The 24,290-nt window shown below is 44.0% G+C and overlaps 3 protein-coding genes across 8 annotated transcripts in view; all 3 read right to left on the bottom strand.

The window, feature by feature from the left end:
* The window catches only part of ahi1 (Abelson helper integration site 1), a 28,367-nt gene extending 25,503 nt beyond the window's left edge, over positions 1-2,864 (bottom strand). The window contains exons 1-5 of one of the 2 annotated variants that reach the window (XM_063184262.1): positions 2,744-2,864; positions 2,056-2,139; positions 1,444-1,553; positions 956-1,297; positions 334-617 (exon numbers count right to left, since the gene is read on the bottom strand). In XM_063184262.1, coding sequence (XP_063040332.1) covers positions 334-617; positions 956-1,297; positions 1,444-1,553; positions 2,056-2,065 — 746 coding nt within the window. In that variant the 5' untranslated portion in view covers positions 2,066-2,139; positions 2,744-2,864. The remainder of the gene's footprint in view (positions 1-333; positions 618-955; positions 1,298-1,443; positions 1,554-2,055; positions 2,140-2,743) is intronic. The other variant, XM_063184263.1, reaches the window with a different exon arrangement.
* Positions 2,865-3,948: 1,084 nt separating this feature from the next.
* On the bottom strand, positions 3,949-16,395 carry LOC134470152 (MAP7 domain-containing protein 1-like). 5 transcript variants are annotated; one of them, XM_063224181.1, is made up of 15 exons: positions 15,911-16,395; positions 14,534-14,614; positions 14,161-14,232; positions 13,265-13,428; positions 11,630-11,732; positions 11,187-11,303; positions 9,850-10,007; positions 9,526-9,671; positions 8,567-8,829; positions 7,950-8,109; positions 7,209-7,389; positions 6,580-6,675; positions 6,140-6,190; positions 5,434-5,659; positions 3,949-4,680 (listed from the first exon to the last, which is right to left on the bottom strand). In XM_063224181.1, exons 1-15 carry the CDS (start codon positions 16,032-16,034, stop codon positions 4,670-4,672), a joined length of 1,953 nt encoding a protein of 650 aa, XP_063080251.1. In that variant the 5' UTR covers positions 16,035-16,395; the 3' UTR covers positions 3,949-4,669. The 5 variants fall into 5 exon arrangements, with proteins under 5 accessions (XP_063080251.1, XP_063080254.1, XP_063080252.1 ...); XM_063224184.1 differs by having other exon boundaries at positions 5,467-5,659; XM_063224182.1 differs by having other exon boundaries at positions 6,580-6,672.
* Positions 16,396-19,180: 2,785 nt separating this feature from the next.
* Positions 19,181-23,165, bottom strand: LOC134470151 (uncharacterized). The gene is made up of 7 exons (XM_063224179.1): positions 22,606-23,165; positions 22,354-22,472; positions 22,123-22,248; positions 21,587-21,676; positions 21,220-21,444; positions 20,460-20,579; positions 19,181-20,127 (listed from the first exon to the last, which is right to left on the bottom strand). The coding sequence occupies exons 2-7, from the start codon at positions 22,468-22,470 to the stop codon at positions 19,960-19,962; spliced, it is 846 nt and encodes a 281-aa protein (XP_063080249.1). The 5' UTR covers positions 22,471-22,472; positions 22,606-23,165; the 3' UTR covers positions 19,181-19,959.
* Positions 23,166-24,290: the final 1,125 nt, after the last annotated feature.

Below are 24,290 nucleotides of genomic sequence, written 5' to 3'. Positions count from 1 at the left end.
GTACCTTGTGTTTTTCGGCTATATCCACGGTATACAGTTCTTCATTGCTCCACCAAGTCTTGGTGTTTAGAAGAAGTTGATTTATACATGATTGTTCCGCACCCCACAATGTATTGTCCTGGAGACCTAGGTTGCAGGTCAGGTGAAATGACTGATGAAGGGCATGATGCCCGAAACGTCACATTAAAATAAGAGAAACAGGAGCTTGGTGTCACGGACTTTACTTTCAGTTTTCAGGTGAAATAACTTCCCAACTCTCCTCAATAACTACGCTCTTCCTCCCATTTGAGTACGCTCTGGAAAACACAAAAGTCCTTATTCCTTATTCCTCACCTTATCTCCCCTTCAGTGGACTTGAGTTGCTTCTTCTTCTTTTTCTTCTTCCCTACTTCGTTGTTCAACACCCCCTCAGCTCTGGAGGAGGTGAAGCTGTGTCCAGCCACTCCTCCCCTGTGTGAGGAGCGCGCCTCCTCTTGGCTCAGCTGCTGCTGGTACTCCTGCAGGAGCTCATCATCTGCATCCACCGCTCCTCCTCTTCTCACCTCCTCTTCTCCTCCCCCTTGTGCCTTGCTTTTCCTCCGACGCCTGCCCTTCAGCCTACCACCCTCATCGTAGGGCTGCACAATTATGGGAAAAAAATCATAATCACGATTATTTGGGTCAAAATCGGAATCACGATTATTAATCACGATTATTGTTTTTAACAAAATGAAATATAACCAAGAATGAATTATATACGGGACAAGCAAAATAAAACTGAATTGTAATAATTATGTAAGAGTCAATAGCATTAAACTTAGGTGGACAGATTTCTGTCCAGAAACACCAGCCTGTCAGTATGTTCTGGTTTCAAGGACGCTTAAAGTCAGATCAATATTGCCACGATTAAATCCCGATTTCGATATCACCATTAATGACTATTTTCGATTATTTTCGATTAATTGTGCAGCCCTACCTCATCGTACTCCCGTGCAGCACTGACCTCTGAGGGGCCGGCGGTGGTCCAATCATCCTGGTCGCTACCCTCGGCTGCATGCAGACTGGGTGGAGCGGGCAAGTTCCTCTTGGTCTTCTTCTTAGCTCTGTGGGGGAGGGGCGTTGGGTCCTGAGGTGTGGTGGCGGTGGTGGTGCTGCCCAGGTTGCTGGGCTTCTTCTCATGTGACACCTCTCGCTCCCGTCGCTGGTTCTTGGTGAAGCGAGGGCTCCCGTCCGCCGGGTCGTATGTATTGTGGAGGATCGTTTCATGGTCTCCCGAGTCTTTGGACAAATCTAGGTTTTTCTTCAAGTTTTCAAGCTCCTACGTCGGGACAAAAAACAGACCAAGGAATATTTTTGAGTAACTATTACACTAAAACTTGAGCATAAACATCAGGTACAATACTGCCGGAAGATGAGAACAATGCAAGAAAATCAAAGTATGAGCAATGAATCAATCAAACATACCACAATGTTTTCTTGATTCTCATCTGGCTTCTTTTTCACTTTCTTCCTCACCACGGGAGGAAGATCGTACTTCTTAAAGACTTCATCAAGCCTCCCCTTCACATCAATCTCTACAAAAGATGGAAAAGGATTTGAGAGATGACAGAAGAATAGAAAACCAAAACAAAAAAATCAGGGTGCAAGATGTGACCCCTACCTTGGCACTATCCCAGAATTATTAAAAATAGAATTCAAGGCAGACTTGCTGTATTATTTACAACCATGTTGTATTAGACCAGTGATTTTCAAAGTGGGGGCTGGGGACCCCTGGAGGGCCGCAAAAGGGTGCTAGGGGGGCCGCGGTAAGTTGAAAGGAAAAGTATTGCAAAACAAAAAGGCATAATTTATGCCATAGTCAACACTGCTATGCTTATTACATTTCCTATTGTAGTTGCATGGATTTAGGGGTGCACACTTATCGATTAATGACAGGGGGTGCGCTGAAAAAAATGAGTGTGCCATCCGACCCATGTCAGGGGGGCCTTGGCTGGAATCTACTGGTACAGGGGGCCTTAAGGCAGTGGTAAAGTTTGGAAATCCCCCATCATGTTAGCGCCATATGACAACACTTACCACCTGGCATTCTCAGACAGAGGGCCAACCATACTGCGCTGAAATCCAAATATCCTCATCACCATGGATATCTCCGATCATGTCCTGAAAACAACAGTGTATTTTTTGTTTACCCTCCACAACAATACAAAGATACTTCCCGCCGCTTACCACAAGCTTTGTTTACTTCTGACGTGATTGTCCCTTTCTGGGCTACAGCGCGCACTTAAACAGATCACAATGTTTTGCATTGGCATTCTAGGCAATTGAGCAAAAGATACAATGTTATCATGCTGCTTAACATAGTAACAAAACACTGTAACAACACTGGGTAACATAGTTGCAAGCTGATCTTCCTTGGCAAAGTTTGGCAGTTCAGGCGCTGGCAGATTTCCCTTGATTCTGTAGGTTATTCTGTACAGCAGGTTGGTTATATCAAAAGTCTACTCGAGTTGAGATTATTTCAAAAGTCTACTTTAAGGAAATTGTGTAGGCAACAGACAAATGTCCATTGAAGACATTGGCGTTGAGTTATTAGTGGGTGACATCAAATTAGCTAGCTCGCTCGCTAAGGTAGCTAAATTAAGATAAGTAGCTTACACTGCTAATGAGGAAACACATTACATTGTAAACACAACACGAACATTGCACATTGGTTCATTGACTGTGTGAGACATATTTGGAGTTATGCAAATGTAGAATAACATACCTGAGGACAATAATCCTAAATTCCCCATGTTAGCCTGTAGCTACTTAGCTAGGCAGCAATAACTGCAATAACGCCAGCTTCTTTGGTTGCGATGGTTTCAACCCAAACAACATCAACAGGAGCTCAGCCTCCGTGTACCATGTGAGCGAGTGGAAGCAAGTGATTTGCACGATGGAGTGGAGGGAGGGGCAAGTAGGGAACCAGTCATTTTGAACCAATGGAAATGCCGCTATTAGCCACAGTATCTCTGGCAGCATATACGTAGGCCCTGGAGTGGGGTTAGGTGGCGCCTTGATCAAAGGCACTTCAGCCATGGGTGAAGGTGCTGGCAGAACACAAACGTTTTAGTAGGCCTACTTCAGAAATAAGGCATTAGGCCTACCTTAAAACATGTATAATTGCATTATTATATTGTAACATGTTGGAATTATGATTTTATATGAAACTGTGCAGAAATGAATGGTGAATGGTCAATTGGTAATGGACACACACAAAATGAGTAATATGATATACTATATCATGCTTATTAAGAGTGTTTATTCAATCATTTGTTTACATGTATTTCCAATGCTTGCAGTGGTTGTAGTGATGATAGCCAGGCTAGTCAATGAATGCTGGTTCCCAGACACTCAGAGGAAACTACCGGTAAGTAACTTTCAGGTAGGCTAACTCAAATTCCATTAAAAAAAAAAAAGGGGGGGGGGGGGTATTTCTTCACATTTTTAGTACTCTTTACCCCTCTGGACATTTGAAGTTTCCTCTTGGTAGCCAAATTACACACATTTATAAAGATTCACGTATACACCGTGACCTCCAGATTTTCTGGTTTACACAACATTAACCCACAAGGTTTGCCTCCATAACTGCTGTCCCTTGACAAAACCTAATGGTTGTATGCCAAGTTTAGACAGCAAAGTCCTCCTGCCACATATTTGTTTCCAGAAATTAATTTAACCCGCTGATCCTAATGAGCTCAACTCTTCTATCTGCATTAATTAATTAAACCACCTCTGAGCAAAGGGAGACTGGATAAGGGTTCTGCTATGGCGAATGTAGGCCTAATGTAATGTTTAAATTATTACAATGTGATGTAATGGATGGCTTATACCTAAAGCCTTCTTTGTCAACCTGGACTTTGTAGCCTTTAGTTTAAGACCACTTTTTACAACATGCAGACACAGGTAAGGCGTAAGGCAGTCATCCGCTCAGTTTTCAAGAGTTTTTATTTAGTTTCGTAAAAGATTTTCCATAACCGTACACATACCTTGTCAGCATATCAATATTATTAGGCTATACTGGGTTGTATTGCATAAACTAAACTCATGGCACATAGTTGGGAAGGTAGCTTGGTGCTAACTTGTGGAACCATCAAAAACATTCCTACTTATCACATACAACAGTCAGTGATACAGGTAATATTTGGTGATAGACTGGGTGGAAATCTCTCACACTGTTAACTGAGATGCATTAGCAGCAAGATGTGAAAGGAATCTCACTTAAAAGTCAGTAAGGTTATGGGTAAAGCTTAAGCCAGCACTGAGGGGAAATATAACATAAAAATCTAATACTTATAAGGCATAAATAGCAGCATTGCACGTAAAATCCCAAAAGGTGAGAGTCAACAGTTTCAAGCACAGTAATATAACAAAATTCAAATCAATTGTGAGATGTATATAAAGAAATCTTACAAAGCAATCTATCATCTAGGCTTTACAAAAAGATTGTGAATTGAATGGCAGTTTATGTTCACCAAGTGGGTCAAACTAGTTGTCTAAAGCTGACCAGGAGGTCTTGTCAAGTGATATTGGGGGAAATATCTCTGAAGTGCGTCCTTCAAGTGCAGGTCTCAAAATGCATCATCCGATCCTTGGTGGCGTGGTGGCTTGGCCAATGTGAAAGGATTTCATAGACCTCTGGTGCAGGTGCTCAGATGACCTCTGTCAAATGAAAGCAACAAAGATATGAAAGTTAGGCGATAAGAATTAGAGTGAAGCCTTCATGAATTGACCTATTACGACCTACAGGTCTAAAACGTTTGTCAACACTGCTAACCCAGTAAGACATGGTCCCTGATACCAGAATGGCAATGATCAAGTCATAATGTATTACTAAAGGTCAAGGACCTGTGATCTGTCATAGTCGTGTAGTACTAGTCACGTTTTTTCAGTGACTATTACAGCGTTCCACTGGTGGAATGGCATGCATTAAGGGGCTACGGGTAGGCCTAAATATGTATAGACGCTGCAGCTGGTCTTGAAGGTTGTGTTGCACAGATGCATTTCCTGGTCTTCAATATTGGTTCAATTCATTGGTTGATAACATCTTGTGGTGAAAACAAGCTGGTCCACTTCAAAGAGACTGGGCCAAGATGACTGGAGCACACAGGATACGTTTTGCTGTTATTTTATTGTGGTGCAAGCATGACTAATGTTTCGACGCAGTGCATCTTCCTCAGAGTCTGATGAAGACGCACTGCGTTGAAACGTTATGCTGCAGTCATCCTATGCTCCAGTCATCCTTGGCCCAGTCTCTTTGAAGTGGACCAGCTTGTTTTCAATTGACTACAGTCCCAGACTGTAAGCACCAAAAAGGCTAGAGCGCAAGTGACCTCCTTCCCTAAACATCTTGTCGTGGTTTATGCAGATAGTAGGCTATGCATTTGCAGAGGAACGTGAGTGAGTGAAACTCACCAGCTCTCTGCTGAGTCTGTATGTGATCCAGACCTGTGAGGGTGCGCAGGGAACGACGCTCTTTGAAAGTCACCGACGGAACCACGTCCTCCCGGGGATCCAGGTCCAGTTTCTTGGTCTGGTTGGGCCCAGACAGCAGGATCACGTCCTCCCGATGGTTCCCCATGGGCTCTGTGTTCTCTTTTGGCGGCGCTTCTGTCACAGCTACGCTGGCAGGTGCAGATTTCTGTATAGTGAACAGAAAAATCGCATCTCCAGTATTCTGCTGATGTGCATGCACAGTCTTATTATGTAAAATGCAAACTAACAGCTCATGAAAGAACCAGGCCACTGGCTAAAAGCCATGTGCTTGGAGAAAGTGGAGTTGTGGGATATATGGGGGGGTTGCCATTGCTTTTGATCTTGCACTTCAAGAAAATGCCTTTACCCAGAAGCACTGAGTCTCAGTTGAATAAGGCATCATAACATAAATTCAGGGCCCCCCGTTCGACCCGAGGTCATGTTCCGATCCTTCCCTATCTCTCTCTCCCATTCAAGTCCCGTCACGCTCTCTCTATCTCTGTCTCTCACTGTCATTTTGGAAAAGAGGTAAAAAAAGAAGCTCCAAAACAAATCTTCTTTTTTTCAAAGATTTTTTTTGGTCTTTTTCAACTTTATTCGGGCCCCAAAACAAATCTTAATTTGAAAAAAAAGAAAATGGCTTTACCCTCTCGGCAGACTCTGCTTTCCTGGTCCTCTTCATGATCTCCTCCAGGCGCTGTGGAGGAAAAATAGAAGGCCTTTACTCCAGACATTTCTGTCTCCAGACATACTTCACCCTGCCAGTCTCACAGCTCTCAGGTAATTCAGTTCATGCTTTTGTTTCACGTCAGATGTATGTATTATGTAAAGCGACCTTGGGTGTTTTGAAAGGCGCTATATAAAACGAAGGTATTATTATTATTAATTATTACTAATTTCCCTGTTTTCCTTTCATTTACATTTGTTAACTTTGTGAAGCACATTGAGTTGCACCTGTGTATGAAATGCGCTATATAAATAAACTTGCCTTGCCTTGCCTATTATTATTATTATTATTATTATTATTATTATTATTATTATTATTATTATTATTATGTCCACAGACGTCAGTGCCATTTGCCTTACCTTCTTCCTCTCCTGCCGCTCCTCCTCCTCCTTCTGGAAGTGCTGCTCTCGTTGTTTCTTCAGCTCTTCTTTTTGACGAGCCTCCTCTTCCTCCTTCTGTCATAGAATCAGAAGGGCAGAAACCCAAGAATGTGTTTATTAAGATGTTGATGTGCATATTTGTGCATACTGAACTAAGCTTCAAAATGAATCTGACACATACAGTATGGCCAGCGATTAAAGATGCGTGTACTGGTCCCGCACAACAACATTTTGGAGTACTGCATTATGTAATACCAGTTTGAAATGTCTTAATAGTATTTACGATGAAGTTGTCCCAGTAGCAAATTGGGATTAAGAGGTCTTGAGGATAGACCTCATGCTGACAATCTTTTTTTCTCATCCTAGTCATTAACCACCACCGTACTTTAAAAAAAGATTTTCTTTGTCTTTTTTACTTTATTGATGATAGGACAGTAGGAGAGGTAGACACGAAGCGAATGGGGAGAGAGATGGGGAAGGGTTGGCAAAAGACCCGGGCCAGAACCGAACCCAGGTCGCTGGCATAGCAGCCCAGTGCCCTACCATTAGAGGCACGGTAGGGCCGACCAACACCCTACTAATGGAAATTTAGTTTTGGTTTACTTTACCTGTCTCTTCAGCCGTTCTTCCTCAATTTGTTTCTGTTCTTCCTCCCTCCTTTTCTCCTCCTCCATCTGTTTTTGTTCCAGCTCTTCCTTCTTCCTCTCCTCGTCTAGTCTCTGCTGGGTGTCAGCCTCTAGGCGGGCGTTCTCTTCCGCCTGCAGACGGGCAAGCGTCTCTTGTGCCTGTCTGTTAACACAAACCCCATTGAGTCATTATTAGCAGCACACACACGGCACACCGTGCACAGACGTACGCATGCATGCACAAATGTCCACGCACACGCAGAAGCACACACACACAAGCACACACACATACACAAGCACACACACACATACACATGCAGGGGGTTATCACTTTATACGCATGGTAGCTGTTCTTATTATCTCTTCCCAATTAGCCCCAGTTCATTACTTATTTCCTCTCGCCTCTCAAATCTCTCTTCCTCTTCTCCTCTTCCTTTACTCTCTCTCCCTCTCTCTTCCCATCCCTCTTCTCTACACCCTATTCACTCCCTCTCTTCACCTCTCTTTTTTTAAAGGTTTTTTTTTTGGTCTTTTTCAACAGGACAGTGTGAGAGGTGGACAAGAAGCGAATTGGGAGAGAGACGGGGAGGGGGCGGCAAAGGGCCAGGAATTGAACCCGGGTCAGCTGCATGGCAGGCGAGTGCCCTACCGGTTGGCCACGGCAGGGCCTCTCCTCACCTCTCGAACTCCTCCCTCCTCCTCTCATCCCTCTCCTCTCCTCACCTCTCGAACTCCTCCCTCCTTCTCTCATCCCTCTGCTGCCGGGCCTGCCTGCGCTTCTCTGCCAGCATGCGCGTGGCCTCCTCTGGGTCCATGGTGCCGGCTGGGGACTTGCTGCTGCTGCTGCTGCTGCTGCTAGACACAGCTGCTGGAGGAGAGTGGTCTGGATGGGGAAAAAGACAGACTACGTTATTACCCTAAAAAACACAAGAAAGTCCCATTTCGGACGGATGTGTGTTTTTTTCTGCAAAAAATTGGAGCTGTATTTGCATAATTGGTTAAACAGTTTATCTGCTGTATTGTGCTGTGACCAAAAAAAAAGAAAGTTTTAAACATTTCATAAGCTTGTTGTTACCAAAAGGGTGGTAACCAAGTCTTAATCTGTCTCTTGTGAGAGAGTTGGACAGTAAATCCGATCGCCAACTATCCCATCTGCACCACAAGCCTACTGTACAGGGGCAGAGCTATAGGAGGGGCAATAAGGGATTTGCCCCTGGGCCCAGGGCCCTCCCGTATTGGTGGTGGGGGCCTTATTACGACTTTGGCAGGGTATGTAAGGGGCCTTGTCAGTGTTTTGCCCCGAGGCCCCAAGTACAATTGTTCCGCCTCTGCTACTGTACCTCTCTTGGTATCACCATCAACTGGTGCTGGACACGAATTTTGGCAAGAAGGAGGAGGAAGAGGAGGTGGAGGCGTGTCCAGGTTGCCCTCTTCCATCTGTTCATGTTGAGGGTCGTTATTCACTGTCATGCCCACAGCATCCTCCTCGCTCAGCGGAGGCGTGTCGCAGCAGGGGGTGCTGTCGGACTCCTCCTCTAGAAGGGGCGGCAGGAGACCTTCCAGCTGAGGAGCAGGGCGTCTGGTCACAGTCCGAATCACAGCCCTGTGGACCACATAAGGAGTTTTATTATTACATGTCGACCCGTACATGTGTTTCAGTGATGCATAACACGTGCAAATAAGACTACAATATATAAGGCATATATTATGACTAATGATAGGATAATCTACTTTAAAACCAAGATCTTAATTAAAAATTGGACAACGGTGACAAGACTTTCTCACAGACCTGTACCACACAGACTTTGTTAACTATAGTATATTGACCAATAAATATTAAATATGAACTATAACACAAGAAGGGATATGCAATACAGGCAAATAAGACTTAGATATAAGGTAAATCTTATGACATCCAACAAGCTTTAAAAAAAATATTAAAGTTAACTTCCTGAAAACCTCTCAGGTTTTGAAAGGTATGAAAGTTTAGATGGCTTTACGACAAAGAAATCCTCTGGTCCAATAATATACTGCATGTCCTCGTGTGTAGTTTGAGATTGGTGTGGTTCGGGGGACGCTGTGATGCAGCGCGTTAAGCCCCCCACGTTTGGGCTGGCATGCCCATGGGGACCACGGTTCGAGTCCGACCAGGGTCATTTCCCAGCCCTACCCCATATCTCTCTCCAGCTCATTTCCTGTCTCCTCTCACACTATCCTGTCATAATAAAGGCCCAAAAAGCCCCCTAAAACACACTTAAAAAAATTGAAAATAAAAAAAAGCGATTGGTGTGGTTCATGCCTTTCAGGTGGGGGGTCTGGAGGTTGGCTGGGGGAGCTGGGTGAGGTGGTCTTCACTGTCGCAGGAACAAACTGAATCTCCGTCTTCTTCGGCTTCTTCTGTGGTCTTTTTTTATTCTGCACAGGAATTGCTGGTTTTTGTGCCTTCTAACAAAAGAACATGAAGTGGGAAAAGACAATTGAAGCAGAAGATAGAGCAGCAATATCAAAATTGGCTGAGCTAAGCAAGCTGAGAATAAGGAGAGAGAGAGAGAGAGAGAGAGAGAGAGAGAGAGAGAGAGAGAGAGAGAGAGGGAGGGAGAATAATAATAATGAGAATGGTCACCTGTTCTACCTGGCTGGTTTTGAGCTGTGGGCGTAGTGGAAGGGGGCGTGGATGAGGGGGTCGAACTACTGGTTTCTTCTGCGGGCTGCTGCAGGGGGCGGTGGTGGGCTCCACCTTACGAGAGGAGCAGGAACTGGAACGCACCTGCTGACATGATACTGAGCGGCGGCAACAATGAAACACTGATCGATCATTTGATCAATTGATCAATTGATCGTTGATCGATGTGTATGAATGTGTATGTGAAGAGTGATTGATATCAGTGAAGTAAGTGGCAAAACATAAAAGTTGTGCATACATGTTTGTGAGGTAATGAGGAAAAAATGGTGATTCATAATACATTTGTAAGCACACGCCCGCATTGCACGCGCGCACACACGTACACACACACACACACACACACACACACACACACACACACACACACACACACACACACACACACACACACACACACACACACACACACACACACACACACAGACACATGCATTACCATGTATTAACGGATAAAAAGCAGGATGCACAGGATGAGGGTGTGGAAGTTATGCCAACAGTGAGGAGGGAAAGCAGAGATCACAGCCATTTCAGCAAGCTAGTAGTACGCAAGGTTTACTCCATTCATATTCTGTCATATTCTGATTCATATCAACCCTCCATCCTGCCAGAGCTGACCAAAACACCTTAGCAATTTGGCCTATTCTCTGTGACATTAGTCAACTTCGGTTTTTGAGGAGAGGCAGTTCAAACCAGGGTCATCACCAGACCTATTTTTACAGGGGCATATGCTGTATTGATTTGCTGTGCCCCGGTATGAATTTCGCAAAAAAAAGGAGCAGAAATCACAGCAATTTAAGCAAGCTACAGTACGCAAGGTTTACTCCATACATATTCTGCAATCAAATTATTTTTAGTGATGCAGGTAATGAGAAAGGTAGCTGGAGGCCTCAGACAGTTCGTCTCAAAGGTACAGCATAGGAGGAAAAGGACACGGCTGAAGGACTATGGGATAACGTCAGAGGCGAACTTTCCATTAGGAAAACCTAGGCAATTGCCTAGGGCCCCGAAGAAATCTGCACTCCATTGGGGCCCCAACTGTCACACCAGTTGTGATAAACCAACAAAAAAAGTAGGCTTGATCTCAATTTGTCACTTATGTAAATTAATCGAAGATATAGGCCTTGCCTATATACAGTATATGTGAGACAAAATTCTAAAACAGCACCGAAAAACAGAATTTTATGTCTGCATAATGACTTTTGAGGGCCCGTGTTCATATTTCGCCTAGGGCCCCAAAATGGCTAGATCCGCCCTTGGATAACGTGACAGCCTGGTACCTGCGTCGGTTTCCGCCGCCCCTACGCTCCTGCTGCGCGCCAGATGGGAGATGGTGGGAGTCTGCAGACGCCTGACCAGGTCCTTCTCCCACTCCGTCAGAGGGCGTCTGCGGGGAGCTACGGTACCACAGAGTGGCATGCACACAGCAGAGCAGAGCATACACAGCACAGTGCACACACCCATAAGCCCAGTACTTTAGACAGGTAAGATTAATATAAAGGAAAGAAGGAAAGGAAATGCTTAATAGTCTATGTTATGTAGATTAATTGTTTTTTTCATCATCTCAGTGTAGTTTAGTTAGACATTGCGAAAGGGCTGCAGGGTTAGGGTTGGTTAGCATGAGTTTGGACAATATTGTTGGAAGTTTAGTGTGATTGTGTTTGACAGTGTATGTACAGTATGTGTGTGTGTGCACAGGATTAATTATATTGGTGATGTTTACCTTTACTAGCGTTAAGTTTTGCCCGCCTGGCCAGCTGGAGCTGTCTTTGTTTGGCCTTCTGGCTCCTCTCCATGGTCCTCTTCAGCACCTCTTCGTACCGCACCTGTGTGGACATCAGACATCCGTCAAGGTCAGAAACCTTTTTTTTTTTTTTAAAAGCCCAACTTGGAAACTCCAACTCCCATTGTCATTGTGACACAGCACTCACCAGCACACAAGTGTTCACTGCACACAACGAAATTGCATTCATGCCTCACCCGTGCAAGGGGGCGGACCCCAATGGCACCCCAAGGGAGCAGTGCGCATGCGCAGGGTACCTCAGTCATGGTTTGGGCTACAAGTCTGATGCCCTAACTGCTTACCCATGAAACCCCTTTCACCTGTCCAACACCAAAACCTCAGAGGATGATGCATTGGTGAACACGTTCTAAAGCCAGGCAACGCCCTCCTAGTGACGCAATACAGTACCTTCAGCGTTGCTTCTAGTCAGGCCAGGAACAATACAAATATCATTTTTGAGCTCAAGAGAAATCGGGAACTCCACCCACTTTGTCGAGAAGCAATCAATTTTGAGCCGCTCCAACGGCCCTGGGTAGAGACATGTTCAAGGCAGTGACGTGGTTTAAGCAAAGACGTTCTATTGGGACTAAGAAATTGTTTGGTTAAACTTCGCCACAGCCTTTTCTGGCCTTGACCAGTAGCAAACTGAGGGAGGCGGGTTAACCAGGCCGTTTGGGAAACGTTATTCGTTATCTTCTTGGTCAGACCAACATCACGGTAAGAGATTTGAACGTCAATGATAATCAGGCAACACATTCTATGGTTTATTGATTCATCCATCACTCCATCCACCCATGTTTTTACTTATCTATCCATCACAGGTGAAGCCAAACAACACTCCATCCTTTATCGGACATGTTTTGACGGGGTGTCACATTGGTGTTGATGTGTGACGTGACCAACACCAGGCTAACCCTCTGCTGAAGACAGAAGTAACACCGTCGCAAAATGTCAGGTAAAGGAAACAATCTTTCACATATCTGACTGAAATAAAACAAAACTAACAACTTGATTTAAACACAAAGACCTAATGCACATAATACATCAACCTTCCATCCTGCCACAGCTGACCAATAATCCTTACCAATTTGGCCTACTCTCTGTGACATCAGTCAACTTTGTTTTTTGAAGAGAAGCAGGACAAACAACTACCAGTTTAAGGCAGAAAAACTAAAAAAGGTAAAGAAAAAAAAGTGTCTGTAAGCTACGTATATGTCTATGCCTGCAGATGCAAGTTGGCCTACTTCGAATGTATTGAAATGTTCAGTGTTGGATGGCGTCTGACATCACGTGAAAAGGGAAAGTGGAAAAAGTAGAAGTCTGCACAATGTAGCTCCGCTTTGAAATTTATTTAGGTCATACAACGTTTCGACCCAACAGGGTCTTCATCAGGCATGTGATTTTGGGTAGGCGGTGTCATTTTAAATAGTCATTGTTCCGGTGCGCACAGGTCAGGTGGGTAGAGTGCATCACTGCCCTGAGACACTGCCCTGACTCCACCCTCTAATCATGGTTAGGCATGGGTACTAAAAACAATGCCTAGGTCATCACGTGAAAAGCGCCCATGCCTCTCACCCTGTCCTCGTTCAGCCTCTGCCTCCTCTTCTCCTCCACGGCCTGCCTCCTCCTCTCCTCCCTCTTGCGCGTCTCCTCCAGCCTCCTCCGCCGCTCCTCCAGGTGCTTCTCATAGTGGCGCTGGGCACGCGCCTCCCTCGCCAGCCAGCCCTCCTCACGAGTGGCTGCGGGACAAAGAAATACATAAAGGCACATATACTTATTAGCAGGGCTCTATATTAACACCAGCCAACCAGCCAAATGCTGGTGAAATTTCAGTTTGGCTGGTAGAAAAGACCAACGTACAAGGCACTTTGACCCATTAGTGAGTGTGTGTTTGGCTAGTAGGATTAAAATCTTCTAGCCATCTTGGCTGGTGATGAAAAAAGTTAATTTAGAGCCCTGCTTATTAGGATGAATGATACACTTGGGAAACGTGGTGACGACCTCTGTAAATGTCATACCTCTCCATGACACTAAGAGTCTGTTCTACTCTCAAGTAATCTTTCAACTAAGAGTCTATTCTATTCTCAAGTAATATTTCAAGTGAATGATACACCTGTAGTGAGCGGTGAGCACTGCCAATGTCGTACCTTTGAATATGACAATAACATCCTTACCTATTCCATTCCACTCTATTCTCTTCTAGTCTATTCTATTCTATTCTATTCTATTCTATTCTATTCTATTCTATTCTAATCTAATCTATTCTATTCTATTCCATTCTATGATATTCTGTTATATTCTATGCTGTTGTATTGTATTGTATTCTATTCTTCTGTTTTGTTTTCAATTGTTCAGGAGACCTTACACGTGGAAAACTAAATCCGTCTGAGTATTCTGCTATGGTTCCAATGGCTTGAAATAGTCACAAAAAATATGTTCTGATCTTGATCTGAGGTGGGTGTGATTCTTACCAAGCTCCCTTTGCTTTTGTTCTCGGCGTTCCCTGGCCAAGCGCAGCCTTTCGTCAACCTTCAAAGCATTTTCTAAATAAACAAACGGGAGATTTTATTTACAGTCATCGTTTCCCACTTTTCAACTATGCATATAGCAATGCTTTATTTTTGTAGCGTTTGATACATTGTTTTGTGTCTATGGGAGGCATTGTCACAGTGTCTTGCGGTGTAGTTCCATTGTGTGTGTGTGTGTGTGTGTGTGTGTGTGTGTGTGTGTGTGTGTGTGTGTGTGTGTGTGTGTGTGTGTGTGTGTGTGTGTGTGTGTGTGTGTGTGTGTGTGTGTGTGTGTATGTGTGTGTGTGAGAGAGAGAGAGAAACAGAAGAATCATACCTGCTGCTGCATTGCTGGGTTTGTTCTGAATTTGTGGTTCTATCTTTTTTGCTGGTTTCGACTTTGGGTCCTTCAAAGATGCTGAAATATTTTGAAGGGCAGCATATTTTCACAAAGTTACCAGTGAACAAACAAATAGCTTTGGTTTTTAAAAAATGTTCAAGCACAATGCATTTGTCTAAGTAAACAGCACTTAACAATTCGTCATAATCCAAGAGGTCAGATGAAATCGACAATCATTTGGCATCCTAATTGATCAAATATGTCATCATAATTTGTGTAATACAGTATATACAGTAATTCATGTGTCTAATGATAGTAATTTACCCATCAATCCAAATAATGAAGCTAAACCCACCTCTTTCTGTCAATTCTATGCATATTATGACAATGCTCTATAACAGCAACTGAAGCAAAGAAAGTGACTTCTGTGTCGCTTAGCTAAAATATTGTGGCAGCTGAGCAAGGCAGCTGAAGCTTTGTAAAATACCTCCCCATATGAGAGTAAGTTAATATGGACACAATGAACTACCTTAGGCAGAAAGATGGGGTTTGTTGGTAAACAATCAATAATAAACAAAATACGCACACAAGCAACCAAACAATAGTCAAGCTGAAGTCATCATTACACAAGACTCTCAACAACACGTGGTCGCTCATTAAGTGCTGTGATTTTCCACAACCCATGCAGTGCTATTAAACACCCACAAGCCCCATCCTCAACTACACCAGCAGCAGCAATAGAGACGCACTCCCTCCTCAGCTTGTGACCAATGCCAATGTCCTCCCTCTAACTCGGAGACCCCCCCGGGCCCACAGGAGAACAGAGGGGGCACTTGTGATTCTGAAACGCTTACTGCGAAGAACTGTCTGCCCAGCGCCTGACTGCTGTCCTCATGAAGATGATGATCGCAATCAAACGGCGATTAAACAAAAAAACAACAAGAGGGCAACAGAGCGTGTGCCAACCAACACAGCGTCACAAGTCTCCATCCCGCACCTCTGAGCTAAGGCAACACATGTCGACTGGGTCCAGTGGCTCACTGGCACAAAATGGTGGAGAAAGCCCACCAGAACACAATGTCACTTGAGTGAATATCGAAGATTTTTTCCAATATCAAGACCACTATTCACAATACCTGTGGCAGCCAGGTCTTTTGTTGTGCTACAGGAATATCCTGAGCACTGGCATCCACAGAGGGGGCATCCCTTTCATGCATGAAGTGACAATAGATGCCATTCTGATATGGGACCCAGGAGGAACATGCTTTGTCAGCTGTGGTATCAACTGATATAACAGCAGCAGCTGCTGCAGCAGTGAACCCCCCCGCCCCTCTCCCCAAAACAATAAGTCGCAGAGGGGACGCTCACGCTCACCTCTCCTTTTGCTCTCCTTCTCCAAGATCCCCTCTTCCATGTCATCGTCCTTTATGACGGTGAGATCGGGGGAGCAGACGCTTCGCTTCATCGGTGCTGGTAAACTGGCACAGGATGCTGGCATGGTGGGTGGGTGCACGATGCCTGTGCCACCCTTTTTGGTACCCGCTCTCCTCCTCAAGCTCCTGCGCACTCAGGGCTCTGGCGGTCGGGTCGCAGAATCCCTAGGATGGATTGGCAGTGAAAAGGGCTGTTTTTTTCTATGTAAGCACTGCTGCTGCTGCTGCTACTGCTACTGCTGCTGCTGCCTCTACTGCTGCCTTGCTCTCCTTCTGCATCAGCGAACGGCTGAGAAGCACTGAGGGGAAAAAAGAGAAGAGAGAAGAAAAAGAGAAAGCAATCCCCTTCAGGGAGGACAGGACAGAAAAAAAAATGTGCAGAGCAGCTGACTCGTTCAGCTCGCTACCATTCAGCAGCGACGTAACGCACTATGCCTGAGAAGAAAGAACGAGCTGCAGACAGAGTGAGCGGGGGCAGGGACGGAGAGAGAGAGGGAGAGAGAGAGAGAGGGAGAGAGAGAGAGAGAGCAAGAGAGAGAGAGAGAGAGAGAGAGAGAGAGAGGGAGAGAGAGGGGGAGAGAGAGAGAGAGCAAGAGAGAGAGAGAGAGGGAGAGAGAGAGCAAGAGAGAGCGTGATTGGGAGGAGGAGAGGAAGAGAGAAAGGAAGAGAGTGAAAGAGGAAGAGAGAAAGGGCTGAAAGATGCCAAAAGAGGGGCAACCAAGAGATAACAAAGAAAAAGGAAGGCAGACAAACAAAGAGAGAGAGAGAGAGAGAGAGAGAGAGAGAGAGAGAGAGAGAGAGAGAGAGAGAGAGAGAGAGAAAGAGATGACTGAGGAGGAGAGAATCAGATATGGGATATGTGATATTATACTGTAGTGGGCTCAGCGATAGAGTGTTCTTCAGCTACGCACTGTATATTTGATCAGGTTTATGATATAGGGCAGAGCCTCATTTTCAGTGAAGGGTCTTGGCCACCCAGCTCGAGAGGCGATGCTGATGAGCTGGAGGGAAGATGAGGCTCATGCTACTACACCACCAGGTCTGCAGCAGCAGCAGCAGCGTTCAGCCCCAGGGCTAGCCTGGGGGAGACATAGGACATGGGCATTTTTGGCTGAAAGGGGCCCCCTCATAATTTCCCAGTGGGCCCTGCACCCTCGTGGGCCCCTATTTTCAGAAATGTTTTTTTTTTTTTTAATTTAATTTGTTTTCTTTCTTTTTTTTAAACATTTCTGACATTAGGGGCCCATGAGGGGGCAGGGCCCACTGAGAAATGCCCGGTATGCCAGATGGCCAGTCCAGCCCTGTTCAGCCCCGTTCAGCGCCGGGAGCAGCAGAGCATAGGCTGTTCTCTGTGGGTCACGTGGAGACACTGCCTCCCTCTCACGTGGACTAGCGCACAAAAACATAACCTGCACATCCATGCACACTCTCACATGCGCACACAGATGCACACACACACAAACAGATGCAGGCCTGCATGCACACACACAACACACACACACACACACACACATACACACACATTCACGAGGAAACACACACACACACATAAACACAAACACACACACATAAACACAAACACCCACACGCACACGCACACGCACGCGCGCACGCACACACACGCACGCACGCACACACACACAGTCACCTAAATTCTCACAAACACAAAAAGGGTGTTACATTTACATACGCACACACACAGATGTGTACATACAGTCTGCATACAAATGAGTGCATGCACATCAGCATAGAGATACACATATGCAGCAACACATGTACAGCACACACACTGACACATATGCACAGGGATACGCAAACACACATACAGCACACACTTACACATACAGTATGCGTGCTAGAGCATGATTGACTCAGGTGCTCACGTGATCATTCACCCGAGCACATATCTACCACATCCAGTCCGTACACACAGCTCCTGCTGTGAACATGCAGACACAGAATGACACAGCTGATGCCGGGACATTTCCTTCAAGGGCATATTTCCACATGAGGGTTGCCGGGCAACCGCGTTGTATAGAGCAGAAACACGCTCTAAGCTGAATGGGAGAGACAGTGGATGCTCTATGCTCGCCATTACCATTTCACGCACCATGTGATCTCCTTTCAGCCAATCCCCATAATGCACGAGAAAGAGAATGAATATTGAATATGAAAAGAGGATGTGAAAGAGCATTTATGACTTTATGACTACACATCCTGCAAAGGAACAAACTAATAATCACAAAGAACAAAGCATACTGCGATGTACTTTGTATAATGATATATATTACTAAGAACTATTTATAACTATTTATCACTGCAATATTCCATAAATACTGAAGAAAAATGTGCCCTAGCTACATGTGCGTGGGGGTGATGAGCTTTTCAAATTGGAACTCATTTCTTTATCTATGTAGTGAGGCAGCTTTGAGCTGAAAACCTCAATCAGCAGTCTCCAACCTATTTTATGTCTTTGGTCAATAACCATTTTTCAGACTTGTTGACATGAGTGGTGTGTGCTCACAAGAACACAATGTGATCTAAATTAATACCAGCAAACCGGCCAAATGCTGGTGAAATTTCAGTTTGGCTGGTAGAAAAGACCAATTTACTAGCCGCTTTGGCCCATTAGTGAATGTGTGTTTGGCTAGTAAGATTAACATCTTCTAGCCATTTTGGCTGGTTATGAAAAAAGTTAATTTAGAGCCCCGGAACACATGTAACAGTGACAGTCAATTCAAGTGTCCGTCTTGATCATAGTTAACACATTAACTAGCCTTTTAAAATGACAAACAGTAAATCCTGAATTCTGATTACAAATACCGACAAATACTGACAATCATTTCATAATTGCATATTTATTTGTTGCATATTATATATATAATATGCAACAAATAAATATGCAATTATGAAATGATTGTCAGCAATGTGCTGTACAATAACCAATAATGACAGTGTATCATATTATGTCAATATTTTATTTTTAAAATATAATACAAAAGGGAATACAAAAGAGAATTTTAAAAATAAATACATGTGCAAATACATGTTTAATTAACTCTTGATTGCTGAAAAGTTTGCGTTTCCCTGTAGGGATAATGGTTTAGAAATATATTCTGGGAAGTAAGCGTCATACAGTAATTCTTTTTTGTTTCACAGTAGTGACATCCTTTATAACCAGAGGAATGTTATATAAATAAAATAAACAATATAAAGTTATGTAAGTGTTTATTAGGATTGCTTTGGAGATTTCATTCGGGGTCGTTTCCTCTTCGTTGACTTCAGCTGAACAGGGCCTTGGTCAGTTGACGCTGGTGTCCGAACCACTAGCCATCTAGTTGCACCAGGGTTGGATCTGAACTCCTCTCCTCTGTTCAATATCTAGCGAGAGACTCTTGTGTCTCTGCAACCTCTCCCATCCAATGCACTGCTGTTCTCTCTCTTCGCTCTTATATTATTTCCTTGATTGTGTGCATTTTCTATATCAATTGGGAATCTATTGTAGACAACCTCGACTCGGAATACCAGTCGCCATGCTTGCCTTCCTTGCGCCCCACACATTAATCTGAAATGTCTTTATGTTTCCAATCTCCTTTGCCCGCCTTTTTTGCCTTTCCCCATGAAAATAATCTACTACTTCATGTTCCCAGAACACAGTCCCGCTGTGTGATGATGCCAGGATGCTGCCATACCCCTCTCCTTTCCCTTATAATTTGTATTTGTTGTTGCTCTCTCTGATCTGATCTGGGTTGCATTTCTCGAAACCATAGTTGCTAACTATCTTAGCTACTTAGTTGTTTGCAGTGCAATTTCCCATTGGGAACTACCGAAGTTGCTAACTGGCTAGCAAGTACGCTTTTGAGAAACGCAACCCTGGATTGTTCGACCTCCTCGTACACTCTTTCCTTAATCTCCAAAGTAATGGTCACTGGAGCACTGGCATCACTCTAAGGGAGGAGGGAGGGAGAGGTGGGGGCTGAGGTCCTTTCTTTACTGCCCGGTCTGGCCTCTATGGCCTCGCCAGGCCTCCACTTTACGCCCGATTTTGCAGAAGACACAGTTGTGGGGTGCCGGGTGGTAGATGACCTCTTCTTGTCCGTCCTCTGCTGTGCGTCGGGCGAAGACCTGTGATCCAGATGCACTGCCGGGGCCTGCAGCCTACAGAAGACAGAGTTCAAAGAATCATGGTTTACCATTACGTAATAGACAGATTGTGGGAACCTTACTATAGTTAGGACAGTTAGGACAGTTATGTGGGTTGTATGTAATGTACCGTATGTATGCATGTGTGTCTGTATATAGGCCTGAGTCCTATGTTTTTGTCAGTTGTACAATAGTCTTGTGATGTGATGCTTCTGTATGCGTATGTCCTGTCTTAAACGAGAATTGCTCAGGGATGCAAAACCAATTTCAGTGTAAACTGACAATAAAGTATAATCGTATCGTATCGTGTGTGTATCGTAGGACATGGGAAATGAGGACCAAAGTACCTGATCAGTTCCAACAGGGGTCATCCAAATATTTTTGAGGCAGCTCCACCATTTTCTAGTCTGTCCGGCCTGGCTTCCAGTAGGTGGGTTCACGGCTGCTTCTCCCAGCCCTTTGGTCGCCTACGGAGGAAACAACCAGACATGCAAAGGTGTAGGTTTGGCTTGGAAAGTGGTGGGGACATTACAATGGCAAATTGTCCGGGTCTGCTGTTCTTGCATTATATTGAAATGAAAAGTGGTGGGGACAAGCTAGGTTTATCTCAAAAGTGGTATGGACATGTCTCTTCTATCCACACCTAAAATTACGCCCATGCAGACATGATCCTGCAATAACATCTGGAGGATTATCAAAAAAAAAAAAGGGGTTCCATGCACTTTTGTTTTTACATCTGGTGCATCAACGGGAGTGAGGCAGGTAATCTTGAACGAAGAGAAGACAACGGAGCAGCACAGATGGGATGCTTTTTATTTTTAATTCAAGTGCACAACATATTAGGGACTAACGTTTCGATGGCAAGCCATCTTCATCAGAGTCCAACAATCATGAACTCTGATGAAGATGGCTTGCCATCGAAACGTTAGTCCCTATGTTGTGCACTTGAATTAAAAAGAAAAAGCATCCCATCTGAGCTGCTCCGGAATCTGGAGGAATATGTTCTGAAACTATTCCACTAAATTAACATCAGCACGTGCCATCAACAGATTTTATGACCCACAGACGACATACAGTACACAAATATCAAGATCTGTACACAATTACCTGAGAAGCAACATCCAAGGAGGCATTTGATGGTTGCTTTTTGAAACAGCAACAGGAGATGATCTGTGCCTCTTTCTCTGAACTATTCCAGATACTCATTTTTCGGCGAATAGTGCACAGGACACAGTTGTGGGGTGCCGGGTAGTAGATCACCACTTCTTTTCCGTCCTCTGCTGTGTATCGGGCAAAGACCTGTGCTGCAGATACACTGCTGGGGCCTGCGGCCTACAGAAGACAGTTTTTGTAATGAATCATGAGTCATTTAAATGCAGTTGCCACTAACTTCTGCTAAAATGAACAAAAGACAGTGGGCCACGTGTTACAGTAACCCAGAGGTGTAAGATGAGGATAAATGATTTCAAAGTACCTGTTTGGCTCCATCGTGGATGATCTGAGGCTGCAGTTCCTGGCTACTTGCAGGTGGGTTCAAGGTTGCTTCTCCCAGATCGTTGATCCCCTTAATGAGGAAACAATCAGACATGTTAACTGAGGGACTATCCACAGACACACATACTGTTGATTTTCACCTAAACTTTGAGGCAAGAGTTCAGTGTCACAGGCACTATGACCACTAGTGAGCTTGTGGCGAGTGAATACCTCTACATCTTCAATGATTGCCCTCTTGTTCATTAAGGGAGTGTACTATGTTATGTTAGAATAATTTCCCAATCTCTCTCTTGTCATACAAGCTAAGCTTCTGTGTCCATTAACTGGCAATTACAGTGTGTTGGTTTATTATGTTTATCAAGTGCATTATGTGTCTGTGTTCCAGAGGTTAGAAGGCTTATTATCGCTGGGCGAGTACGTAACGAACAGAACAGACAATCCCTATCACCTTCCTAGGGAGAAGTACTGCACACAGTAACCATAAGAAATAAGTAGAGAAAGAAAGAAGCAAAGTACCTGGTCAGTTCCAACAGGAGTGATCCGATTCTTTTTGAAGCATCTCCACCACTTCTTTCCAGGATGCCTGTTCGGGCTATCCGCAGGTGGCTTTATAACGGCTTCTTCCCCCAGGTTTTCTGCCTTCTGAGGAAAAAAAACAAACAAACCCAGATGTGTTCATGCTAAATGTGTCACACAGAATGAACTATGTCAATGTGGACACACAATATGATAATCAGTAGACAATACCTCAGAGGTAATATCACAGCAGTCGTGTGATGGTTGTTTTTTAAAACAGCACCAGGAGAAGTCCTGGGCCTCTGTCTTCTCAGAGGTCTTTTCAGTCAAAATATCCATCTGTTCCATGTCTATATTGACAAAACACACACGATTGAATTAAGCCTTTGCATTACTGTTAACTTGAAAACTTAAAATTGTGAAGTTTGTTACATTTAAAAAGATGAAGTATGAAGTTGTGCAAAACAAACTAAAATAACTCACCTCAAAGTCACATGGAAGCATGAAGAAAAATCGTTGGAGGGAATACACTCTCAAAATGAAAATCATATATCGCGCCAGTCGCTCTCCAAAGTACAATTATTTTTCTGGTGGGTTTAATCACTTTGAAGTAGGCTAACATCAAATAGAATTTTGACAACGTCATAATTGAAACGTCACAAACAGCAAAGCTACTGAAGGGCTCTGCTCAGGAATCTGTCCGGAATCTTCACTATAACGCGATCCATTCAGTAGGCCTACCCTACAGAAATATCAAAACAGTGATATCAAAAAGTTCTTCCTCGACACTCAGAAGATATAGGCCGCCTAGACTGACTGTGTTAACGTTTATCGCTCGTACGAAGTTTCTCGCGAAATACAGAATATTTGGAAAGAAAAAAGTGACAGTGATGGAATTGAAAAGGCAGTTGGGCTTGGGGCTATAGGCTTAATTTGTTTCAAGATTCAACATTTTATTTGTCACGTGATTTCATGTGCTAGCCTGGCACAATTGGTAGTGAAATGAAAATTACAACTGATGTGATGAATAAATAAAGAAAAAGAAAGGTGGAAAATAATTGGCTAAAAGCAAACCGTGGCCTAACGAATTTAAAAGGCGCATGCCAGTGAAGAAACTCTTCCGCAAAGCGCAGTATCTCTGTCCAGTAGGCCTATAGGGCTAGAACGTAGCCTATCGGTGGTCTTCCTTGAGCCTCAAGGTTCGAAGGCAGCCTTCCTTGAGAACATCATTTTAACACAATGTCATCAATCAAAGTTGGGATGTTGGTGCATTTCTATGATTTTTAATTCCTTTTTGGTTGGGTTTTTCCTATCCGTAAAACCACAGACACCAGCGTGTAAGGTAGGCTAACATGCGCGTCAATCAAAACAAGATAAATTCGTCATGTTCCAGATAAAGGTTCTCTTTGATGAATCATGTAGAGCTTGCAAGCTATAAGCGTGTCGGCCTTCGTTTTAAAAGCTATGGATTTCAAAGTTTGCTTGTGTGCTATCAACTGTTGTTCAGCTAACCAACAATAAGAAAATCCACTAAGTAGGCATACTCACGGGTAAAGTATTTCAGTTAGAACTTGAGGGGGCAGACAAAGCACATTGACCTAAAGATGAAGCACTCCCCGATTTGACCAGCACTAACAAGCTACCTTGTTTCGGTAATGGAGTTTGACACATTTAATGCAACCATAAAATGGTACAAGAGTAGGCCTAAAGACTCAAACTCACGTCTCTGAAACAAAGTTTTACTGAAGTTGGACGTGAGGAGGGCCTGCCACTGCCATTCAGTGCATGTGAATCCAGCTGTACATTGTGAAGTCAATTGCTCCCTCTGGTGGAGAAAGCCCGGGCTATCTTCTGGAATTCCTAGCCAGTCCAGACTTTTCCATCACTGAAGTCCCTTCTGATGATGCACTGGTATGGAACAAAACACAACAAAACTATCCAACTAAACAAACAAACAGACAAAAAAATCCACAAGTCTCAAAGCAAGTAGTGCAGTTTATTATCACAAGGGACAACTGCATGTCAAGGTGAATGTAAACATACTGACTAAATTATTGGCACACAAATTATCCTGGCAGAAATCTATGACAAGTGGCACTGGAAGCCTAATAAAATAAATAAATAATAAAAAAACAACCAAAAAACAACAACCTCAGCCTACAACCAGG

Source organism: Engraulis encrasicolus, chromosome 19 (genome assembly GCF_034702125.1).
Source record: "Engraulis encrasicolus isolate BLACKSEA-1 chromosome 19, IST_EnEncr_1.0, whole genome shotgun sequence".
NCBI classification, from domain to species: Eukaryota; Metazoa; Chordata; class Actinopteri; order Clupeiformes; family Engraulidae; genus Engraulis; species Engraulis encrasicolus.
The sequence above is the reverse complement of the archived record's forward strand: the minus strand, read 5'-3'. Positions and strand labels throughout refer to the sequence as shown.

What these genes read in the sequence shown, in the direction of transcription:
- LOC134470152 (XM_063224181.1), bottom strand. Translation starts at nt 16,034, where the DNA reads ATGCCAGCATCCTGTGCCAGTTTACCAGCACCGATGAAGCGAAGCGTC. An exon ending in AAACCAGCCAGGTAGAACAG is followed by an intron (nt 9,672 to 9,849) that starts GTGACCATTCTC and finishes TTCTTTTGTTAG; the next exon opens with AAGGCACAAAAACCAGCAAT. An exon ending in TGATGGTGATACCAAGAGAG is followed by an intron (nt 8,110 to 8,566) that starts GTACAGTAGCAG and finishes TTCCCCATCCAG; the next exon opens with ACCACTCTCCTCCAGCAGCT.
- LOC134470151 (XM_063224179.1), bottom strand. Translation starts at nt 22,470, where the DNA reads ATGGAACAGATGGATATTTTGACTGAAAAGACCTCTGAGAAGACAGAG. An exon ending in GCTGTGATATTACCTCTGAG is followed by an intron (nt 22,249 to 22,353) that starts GTATTGTCTACT and finishes TTTTTTCCTCAG; the next exon opens with AAGGCAGAAAACCTGGGGGA. An exon ending in TCCACGATGGAGCCAAACAG is followed by an intron (nt 21,445 to 21,586) that starts GTACTTTGAAAT and finishes TGTCTTCTGTAG; the next exon opens with GCCGCAGGCCCCAGCAGTGT.